General features: G+C 37.0%; 1 protein-coding gene across 1 annotated transcript; it reads right to left on the bottom strand.

Moving 5' to 3' along the window:
• Positions 1–5642: 5642 nt before the first annotated feature.
• On the bottom strand, positions 5643–6554 carry LOC309861993 (olfactory receptor 2T27-like; the record flags this gene model as incomplete). The annotated part of the gene is made up of 1 exon (XM_082725242.1): positions 5643–6554. One exon carries the CDS (start codon positions 6552–6554, stop codon positions 5643–5645), a length of 912 nt encoding a protein of 303 aa, XP_082581368.1.
• Between the last annotated feature and the right edge of the window lie 4641 nt (positions 6555–11195).

Below are 11195 nucleotides of genomic sequence, written 5' to 3'. Positions count from 1 at the left end.
GTGTCTGTTTGTATACTTCATAAATCTTACCTTGGGGACCATTTGGGCTGAACCTTCTCTTTTATCTTCCCTTTCTTTCCCCTCTCTCTCTCTCTCGCTCTCTTTTTTCTTTTTCTTTTTTCCCTCTTTTGGGTGGGGAATCCTGATTGCTCAGAAGTGTTCCAGGGTGCACCTTGACTCCACCACAGTCGATAAATCCAGCTACATCTGTTCAGTCAACTCTCACCAAAGTGACTAGGAGGAGAAATGCCCAACAGAAGAAAAATACAGATGATGGACCTTCTGCAAGAGAGCTAATGGTTATCAACATAGACAATATGTCAGAAAGAGAATTCAGGCTAACAATTATCCAGGCAATAGCTAGGTTGGACAAAGCCATGGCTGACCAAATGGAATTAATTAGGGCAGATCTGAAGTGACCAGGGGTGATGTTCACAATATTAGGGCAGAACTGAAAGCCACTAGGGATGAGGTTGCTCTCAATGAGTTCCAATCTAATCTAAATTCTCTCAAACCTAGAGTAACTGAGGAAGAAGATAGAATTAGTGATCTGGAGGACAAAGAGATAGAGAGAAAGGACCTGGAACAAAGAGCTTAGAAGCCACGAAAACAGAATCAGGGAAATAAGTGATGCCATAAAACGTTCCAACATCAGAATTATTGGAATCCCTGAAGGGAAGGAGAAAGAAAGAAGTCTAGAAGATATAGCGGAACAAATTCTTCACAAAAATTTTCCCAATCTCACAATTGGAACCAGTGTTCATGTATTAGAGGCAAACGGTCTCACCCGGATTGTACATTCCAAAAAAACATCAAGGCTCCTGATAGCCAAATTGAGGAATCATAATTGTAGGTATAATCTCTTGAAAGCAGCTAGGACAAAGAGGCTCCTTACTTACAGAGGAAAGTCCATCAGAATAACGTCAGACGTGATTATAGAGACCCGGCAAGTCAGAAAGGGCTGGCAAGAAATACTCAGGGCATTAAAAGAGAAGAACATGCAGTTATGAATACTTTATCCAGCAAGACTGATATTCAAAATGGATAGAGAGATAAAGAGTTTCCAAGACCGGCAAGGCTAAAAGACTATGCAACGGCCAAGCTGACACAGCAGGAAATATTACGGGGGGATCTATAAAAAAGGAAAAATCCTAAGAATAGCATTAAACAGAAATATAGAGACAATCTACAGAAAAAAAGTCTTCAAAGGTAACACGATGTCAATAAATCGTATCTATCAATAATCGCTCTCAATGTTAATGGTCTAAATGCACCCATAAAATGGCATAGGGTTGCAGATTGGATAAAATGACAGGACCCATTCATATGTTGTCTACAAGAGACCCATTTTGAACCTAAAGATACACCCAGACTAAAAGTGAAGGGATGGAGAAGCATCTTTCATGCCAATGGGCCTCAAGAGAAGGCCGGGGTAGTGATTCCCATATCAGATAAACTAGATTATAAACTAAAGGCTGTAGTCAGAGATACAGAAGGACACTACATCATTCTTAAAGGGACTGTCCAACAAGATGATCTAACAATTGTAAATATGTATGCCCCCAATATGGGAGCAGCCAATTACATAAGAAAACTGTTAATCAAGATAAAGAGTCATATTGATATGAATTCATTTATAGTTGGAGATCTTGACACACCTCTCTCAGAAATAGACAGATCATCAAAGCAGAAAATCAATAAAGAAACAAGAGCATTGAATGACACATTGGACCAGATGGACCTCATAGATATATACAGAACATTCCACCCTAAAACAACAGAATACTCATTCTTCTCAAGTGCACATGGAACTTTCTCCAGAATAGACCACATACTGGGTCACAAATCAGGACTCAACCGATACCAAAAGACAGAGATGATTCCCTGCATATTCTCTGATCACAATGCTTTGAAACTGGAGCTCAATCACAAGGAAAAGTTCTGAAGGAAATCAAACACCAGGAAGCTAAAGACCATCTTGCTTAAGAATGCTTGGATCAACCAGGAGATCAAGGAAGAACTGAAACAATTCATGGAAACTGATGAGAATGAAGATAATTCAGTCCAAAACCTGTGGGATACAGCAAAGGCATTCCTAAGGGGGAAATACATAGCCATACAAGTCTCCCTCAAAAAATTGAAAAATCCTGAACACAGCAGCTGCATCTACACCTTAAAGAACTGGAGAATCAACAACAAATCAAACCAACTCCACACACAAGAAGGAAAATCATCAAGATTAGAGCTGAACTCAATGAGGTAGAAATCAGAGATACAGTACAACATATAAATGAAACTAGAAACTGTTTTTTTTTTTAAAGAATCAATAAGATCGATAAACCATTGGCCACAGTTATCCAAAGAAAAGAGACAAAGCGCAAATTCATAAAATTATGAATGAAAAGGGAGAGATCAAAACTAACACCAAGGAAGTAGAAACAATCATCAGAAGTTATTATCAATAGTTATATGTCAATAAGCTAAGAAACCTATATGGAATGGATGCATTCCTGGAAAACTATAAACTCCCAAAATTGAACCAGGAAGAAATCGACAACATGAATAGACAGATATCTAGTAACGAGATTAAAGTAGTGAACAAATACCTCCCAAAAAACAAGAGCCCATGACCTGATGTATTCCCTGGGGAATTCTACCAAACTTTCAAAAAATAAATAACACCTATTCTTCTGACGCTGTTTCAAAAAAGTGAAGCAGAAGGAAAATCTCCATATTCTTTTTATGATGCCAGCATTACCCTGATCCCCAAACCAGGCAAAGACCTTACCGAAAAGGAGAATTTCAGACCAATATCACTGATGAATATGGATTTAAGATTCTCAACAAGATCCTAGCAAACAGGATCCAACAGCACATTAAAAAGATTATCCACCATGATCAGGTGGGATTCATCCCTGGGCTACAAGGATGGGTCAACATTCACAAATCAATCAATGTGATACCACAAATTAATATGAGAAGAGAGAAGAAACACATGGTCCTCTCAATTGATGCAGAAAAAGCATTTGACAAAATCCAGCATCCCTTCCTGATTAAAATGCTTCAAAGTATAGGGGTAGAGGGAACATTTCTGAACTTCATCATATCTATCTATGAAAGACCCACAGCAAATATCATCCTCAATGGGAAAAAGCTTGCAGCCTTCCCATTGAGATCAGGAACAAGACAAGGATGTCCACTTTCACCACTCTTGTTCAACATAGTATTAGAAGTCCTAGCAACAGCAATCAGACAACAAAGAGAAATAACAGGTATCCAAATTGGCAATGAAGAAGTCAAACTCTCTCTCTTCACAGATGACATGATTCTTTATATGGAAAACCCAAAAGACTCCACCGCAAACTACTAGAACTCATACATCAATTCAGCAACTTGGCAGGATACAAAGTCAATGTACAGAAATCAGTGGCTTTCTTATACACCAACAATGAAAATACAGAAAGGGAATTTAGAGAATCGATTCCATTTACTATAGCACCAAGAACCATAAGATACCTAACCAAAGAGGTAAAGGATCTGTACTCGAGGAACTACAGAACACTCATGAAAGAAACTGAAGGAGACACAAATAGATGGAAGACAGTTCCATGCTCTTGGATCGGAAGAATAAACATTGTTAAAATGTCTATACTGCCTAGAGTAATATATATTTTTAATGCCATTCCAATCACAATTCCACCGGTATTCTTCAAGGAGCTGGAGCAAAGAATCCAAAAATTTGTATGGAATCAGAAGAGACCCTGAATCGCTTAGGAAATGTTGAAAAACAACAATAAAGCTGGGGGCATCACGTTACCTGATTTCACCCTTTATTACAAAGCTGTGATCACTAAGACATCATGGTACTGGCATAAAAACAGACACATAGACCAGTGGAACAGAGTAGAGAGCCCAGATACGGACCCTCAACTCTATGGTCAATTAATCTTCGACAAAACAGGAAAAAATATACAGTGGAAAAAAGACAGTCTCTTTAATAAATGGTGCTTGGCAAATTGGACAGCTATATGGAGAATAATGAAACTCGACCATTCTCTTACACCATACACGAAGATAAGCTCAAAATGGATAAAAGTCTTCAATGTGAGACAGGAATCCATCAGAATCCTAGAGGAGAACATAGGCAGTAATCTCTTCAATATCAGCCACAGCAACTTCTTTCAAGATATGTCTCCAAAGGCAAAGGAAACAAAAGTGAAAATAAGCTTTTGGAACTTTATCAAAATCAAAAGCTTCTTCACAGCAAAGGAAAAAGTCAACAAAACAAAGAGGCAACCCATGGAATGGGAGAAGATGTTTGCAAATGACATTATAGACAAAAGGTTGATATCCGGGATCTATAATGAACTCCTCAAACTCAACGCACATGAAACAGGCAAACACATCAAAAAATGGGAAGAAGGTATGAACCCGACACTTCTCCAATAAAGACATACAAATGGCTATCAGACACATGAAAAAATGTTCATATCATTAGCCCTCAGGGAGATTCAAATTAAAACCACATTTAGATATCACCTTACACCAGTTAGAATGGCCAAAATTAACAAAACAGGAAACAACATGTGCTGGAGAGATTGTGGAGAAAGGGGAACCCTCTTCCACTGTTGGTGGGAATGCAATTTGGTCCAGCCTCTTTTGAGAACAGTGTGGAGATTCCTCAAGAAATTAAAAATAGAGCTTCCCGGGGCGCCTGGGTGGCTCAGTGGGTTAAGCTGTTGCCTTTGGCTCAGGTCATGATCTCAGGGTCCTGGAATCCCACATTGGGCTCTCTGCTCAGCAGGGAGCCTGCTCCCCCCCCCCTCTGCCTGCCACTCTGTCTACTTGTGATCTCTCTCTGTCAAATAAAGAAATAAAATCTTAAAAAAAAATAGAGCTTTCCTATGACACTGCAATTGCACTCCTGGGTATTTACCCCAAGGTACAGATGTCATTTAAAGAAGGGCCATCTGTACCTCAATGTTTATAGCAGCAATGGCCACGGTCACCAAACTATGGAAAGAACCAAAATGCCCTTCAGCAGAGGAATGGATAAGGTAGATGTGGTCCATATACACTATGGAGTATTATGCCTCCATCAGAAAGGATGAATACCAAACTTTTGTAGCAACATGGATTGGACTGGAAGAGATTATGCTGAGTGAAATAAGTCAAGCAGAGAGAGTCAATTATCATATGGTTTCACTTATTTGTGGAGCATAACAAATATCATGGAGGACAAGGGGTGTTAGAGAGGAGAAGGGAGTTGTGGTAAATTGGAAGGTGAAATGAATCACGAGAGACTATGGACTCTGAAAAACAATCTGAGGGGTTTGAAGTGGAGGGGGAGTGGGAGGTTGGGGTACCAGGTGGTGGGTTTTATAGAGGGCATGGATTGCACAGAGCACTGGGTGTGGTGAAAAAAATAATGAATACTATTTTTCTGAAAATAAATAAATTGAAAAAATTAAAAAAAAGAACAATTATATCCCTTCAAACACATACTAATATGCCTGAGTCCTAATACTTTCTGGATTTTATATGATGTTACATTTCCAATATGTCAACCCATTGATGATGGCTACTTTTTGTGTTGAGTATGGAACTGTAAGCAGTGATACTGTGGAAACATGGCATTTTTCTCAATTGCCACATCTTTCCATGCACTTCCTCAGAGCCCCCACCACTTCTTTGCTCCTCAAGCTGTAGATGAGTGGATTGTGTATGGGGGTCATGATGGTGCCAAGCACAGCTGCATTTTGGTCTTGTTCAGGTGTGTGAGAAGAAGTGGGTGTCATATAAATAAAGAGACTCACCACTGTCAGGTGGGAGAAGCAGGTGGCCAGGGCTTTGTTACTGCCTTTCGGAGAATTCATCCTCAGATCACTAAGAAAGATAAGAGTGTAGGAGACCATAATAAGAAAAAATGGGATCAGGAGAAACACAATTGTTGATACAAATTTTACCATCTCATAGGCTGGTATGTCCACACAAGACATCCTCAGGATGGCAGGCATCTCACAAAAGTAATGATTAATTTCCCTGGAACCACAGATTGGGAAATTCATTGGGTAGATGGTGTGTACAAGGGCTGTAAGGGCTCCCCCACTCCAGGCTCCAGAAGCCATCTTCAGACAGACCTTGGGGTTCATGAGAATTTTGTATCTCAGGGTGTTACAGACAGCCACATAGTGATGATAGGCCATTAGGATCAGCAGGATGCACTCAGCAAGACCAAGGGTGAGGAAGTAAAGGAGCTGAGTGGCACAAGCAAAACAGGAAATGCTCTTCTTCCCTGTGTAATAGTTGGTAACCATTTTGGGGACTGTGCTGGAGATATAAGCCAAGTCAATGAAGGAAAGCTGACTGAGCAGGAAGTACATGGGGGTGTGGAGGTGAGAGTCCAGCCAGATGAGGAGGATTAGTATGGACTTTCCCATAAAGGCAATAATGTAGATGAAAATAAAGAAGAGGATGAGGAGGTAGGGATACCTAAAGCAGGGGAAGAGCCACAGGAGGATAAAGTCAGTTGAACTTTCATTATTCTGCTCCATGTTTCATTTAAATGCTCTGTTCAAACTGAAAATTTATAAAATAAAAATAATATAATGGAGGATATGGTGTTTTGTTAAAATAATTTAATCTTTCAGTCAACATTCACTTCTCTGTAAACTTATAGCTAGGTCTTTAAAACAATACATTCTCATAAAAAAGTAGCTGAAAAAAATTCTATCAAAACACCTTTACTTAGAAATTAGTAATGTCATAGTCTATAATTGGTCTGAACTGGTCAAATGAATGTTAAGCCCCTTTGACTTGTAATAAATAATGAATCGACCATTATCTTCCCCCTATATGTTATTTTTAAAATGTACTGTTAACATTCTTGTGTCTTTAATATTGTTTTCCTGAATGTCCTGTTCTACCCACATCCACGCCAAAGGATCTAAGCTTCCTTTGAGATTATCTCACAGATTTTCTAAAGAAATTTTAATTGCCAGCTAAATGAGATAGTCTGTTTATTCTATTTTACTTAACTCTCACTTTTCTTAATTTTAAACTTCAGTTTTTCATTTGAATAATGTCTTTATTCAATTAACAACCTAAAAAGGAAAAAAAAAAACAACAGCAGTCATATCCTTTTGTTAATCTTTCAGTATTTGTCCATTTCCCATAGAATAACAATTTCTTCAAAATACTTTTAGGGTATTGATTATAGTCCTGCAAATAAATTTGAATATCCCATCTTTGTAAAAGTTGTGATGACATAAACGACAAGTGAAGATATGTATCCTTATTTACTCAATGAGAAATGTCTCATAAATATTCAATTTCCAGATTAATGAATTGATTTCCTTTGTGAACCCTGACCTTCAATTTTTCTTCTTTGTGACCTTCAATGTTTGTTCTTTTTAAAAGCAGTATCAATGGAAAATTTTGCTTTTATTACCAATAATATACTTTAAATATTTTGTTATACCAAATCACACATTCTTTTGCATTTCGTTATTCAAGATAATGAAAAAAAAAACATTGTTTATGTCCATCTGTCAATGGAAAGAGAGCAGAGTTCTCAGTGGCACTCAAGGTAGAGTTAATATAAGCTTGTGAGAGAACTTTAGTCCTGGGGTAACTTGTTTTCTTAAGTTACCAAAGACTGTGCACTTCTGAGATCCTGGGCTGCATTTTTTGGGCACTGTGCTTTTTGATACATTTCTAGCTTCTTGTCTTTTTTGACATAGATGCTTCCCCTACAGGTATTAGTTCTTTGGGGGAATGAAATAATGGGAGAAAATCTTTAAAAATAATGTTTCATGGCCCTCAATATCATTTATAAAATATGACATTATGTCTACCAGTATAATACATGGGGAGTTTTATTATCATAGTAGACTCAATGAATTGTAGACTAGAATAGGAAATAGACATAAACACTGTTCTAGGAATGAGAAAGCCTCATGCATTGTGCCTGGCATCTAAATGATGACTAGTTTTTTTTGTTTGTTTGTTTCTTTGTTTTGTTTTTGGGGAAAATAACAAATTTATTCCTAGAAATTCATAGGTGATTCAAGCTACTGACCAGTATGCCACACCACCAAATAAAAGGGTAAAAGCCATATGATTATATCAACACATGCTGAAAAAGCATTTGATAATAATTAGAAACTTTACTAAATAAAGTTAGCATAAAGTAAAAGAACTTACTAACATCAAAACCCTATATCACATATGGTCCTATGGGAAAAATACAAGATCACTTAATTTCCAGTACCATTTTAGGCAAGAATAACCAGTAGTGCCATAATTCACATTTTCTTAGGTGCTCTGGCAGACTCAGTATATAAAGAAGTCAGGTTAATTATCAATAGGTTAACAATAAGAGATTAGAGTAGCAAAAACAAAATTAATAGAATCACTAAGAAAATTGGGTAAGGCAATTGTATGCAAGGAAAGATGTTCAAGAAGATGACTAGTTTTTTAAGTCTCTGTGCTTACATGGAAACTTCTTTTAAGTGTAAATTAATAATTTCCCACATTGACAAATTAGGCCTGTAGACATGATATATTATGCCATGATAATATTACATTCTCTTGGATTTCGGAATGTGATTTCATTAGGAAAACCTTAGTTCTATCATATTTTTTGTGATTTGGAAATCAGAATACTTCTAGGATTTAGTTATTTCATATGCAGAAGAAGAGATTAACCTAGTTGAATTACACAAGCTGCTCTTGCCTTCAAAATTACAATTAGTTAGTATGTATTGATAAATTTATTGGACACACACTTTGTTACACTGAAAGATTGATTCAACAACAACAACAAAAGCAAAAACTATGCATTTAACCAGATACAGAGATTCTGACTAAATAAATGCTCAAACAGAATATTATAAAAATTCTTGCAAGATATTTTTTTTATCAAAGTGCCAGTTCTGTCTTTAAGTGGACAATATGGATTACCAGGATTTACTCAAGAAATAAAGAAAAAGAAATTTTAATTTTGTGTGACCTAGCTCAAAATAGTGGTATTCTTTTATTTTCTTCTAGGGAAAGTCACATTTCCTGTCAATTTCTCAAAGGTTGTAACTTTCTCCATGACATAAAGTTTGAAACTAAGTGATTAACAGTCAAAGAAGCACTCAGATTTTTGTGTGAATGTCAAAAGACAGATCCTGTTACAAGGGTACGGACAGATTGTTCCAATATAAAACTCATCCTTTTCCTATAAATGCCCTTAAACTCTTTTTCTGAAATCAACATCCAAAGAAAGGAGCATTTTCTTTGTCATTTGGGATCCAAGTAGTGCTCCTCACAGGCTTGGCTGCAGTAATCCCAAGATACACTGCAGGAGGACACAATGGCTGTATAGTGGAAAAAATACTAATACTGATGATCATTATAAGAATAGTAGTTCACACTCATGCAGGACTTACTAAATTCCAAAGCAGTTTGAATGCATTAAACTATTGACTGCTGGGTTCCTGGGTGGCTCAGTTGATTGAGTGTCTTCAGCTCCGGTCATGATCCTGGAGTCCCTGAATTGAGTTCTGCATGAGACTCCCTGCTCAGCAGGTGTCTGTTTCTCCCACTGACCTTCCCCCTCTCATGCTCACTCATTCTCATTCTCTCTCCCTCTTTCAAATAAATAAATAAAATTTTTGAAAAACAAACAAACTATTGACTGCTTGTATGGACCCTATGTTCAATCTTGAGAAACCGAGGCAGACAAAAATGGCACAATGTGTTTTTACTCTGTATTTCTTTAGCAATGGCTAAAGAAAATGAGACTGAGGCCTTTCCTACAGATCCTCCCTCCATCAAAACATTGCATTTTTCATTCAGATACTCACTGTGAGAAGCAGATTTCATTTTCATGTGATCCAAGTTTCTTTGCTCTTGCTTTTCAAAGGGTTCTTTGGTATGGAGGCTGGGTAGATAACCAGAGTTAACTACATGCATAGAAAGCAATTATTTTATTAATAGGTAAAAACATTCTCCTGTCCCTGCCTTCAGCCCCATTGTTACCACTGCCTCATGTACTTCCAGTAGCTGCTGTCATCGCCTTATGTTTTATGGCTCTTTTGTACTAACTTAATCAACACATGTCTTGAGAAGAATGATTTATGAAATTTCAAATTCCCTGAGAAAGGATTAATTGCATTTCTGCTGTATATCCAGTTTATGTCTGAGATCATCATGTGAAGATACAGTATCTTCTTCCATATTTGATTAAGTCCTTCTATACCTTTCTGTAACACAAAATGGGGGATATATGAAGTGCCTCGTGGGGATTTGTCTCCAGGCTTCAATTAACTGTAAACTCAGAATAGGTTCAGGGCTCTAATAAGACTCATATGAAAGTTAATTACTGTCCAATATTCTATACTCTCTTTGCAAAACAATGCAGTTGGGTTTTGATTGTCTCTAAGGAAGTATGAACATCAAGAGATTCCATGCTGAAAATGTGATAGCAAACTATTTGGATGACTTTTAATCAGTGCAGAAGAAAAACAATTTTTTAAAAGAAAATTATATCAGAAGAAACATGATCTCTGAAACAAAATAATAGGTGAGGAAGACTGAGTATCATACATCTTATGTCTTCCATGATTCCAATTTTATCTCAATTAATGGGGATTTGAGGAGTTTATCTGATCACAGTGCACTTAAATACTGGAAATTTAGGAAAGACAATAAATTGGGTAGCATAACTGTAATTGTTGCTTCAGTAAGAAAGTTAACAAGCAATCTATTCTAAAGAAAAAATTCAATAAGTCATCATTTGTGTGTCCTAGAAACAGTTACGATGGCTATCTTTTTATTCTTTTAAGATTCATTTTAATTACATTTAGTTAATATAGAGTTATATTCCACTTAGTTAATATATAGTTATATATGTATATGCAGTTATATAGTTTCAGGTGTACAGTATAATAATTCGAAACTTCCATACATCAGCATGTGTTCATCACAAGTCAAGTATTAATTTTCATCATCTATTTAAACCATCTTATAGACCCCTCCCCTCTGGTAACCATCAGATTGTTCTCTATAATTAATGTCTGTTTTGGAGTGCTTGGGTGACTCAGTCAATTAAACATTTGACTCTTGATTTTGGCTCAGGTCATGATCTCAGGATCCCTAGATTGAGCTCCATGTTAGGCTCTGCACTGAGCATGGAGCCTGTTTGA

Source organism: Mustela nivalis (assembly GCF_964662115.1).
Source record: "Mustela nivalis genome assembly, chromosome: 3".
In the NCBI taxonomy this organism is placed as follows: domain Eukaryota; kingdom Metazoa; phylum Chordata; class Mammalia; order Carnivora; family Mustelidae; genus Mustela; species Mustela nivalis.
This window is presented reverse-complemented; position numbering and strand designations above follow the sequence as displayed.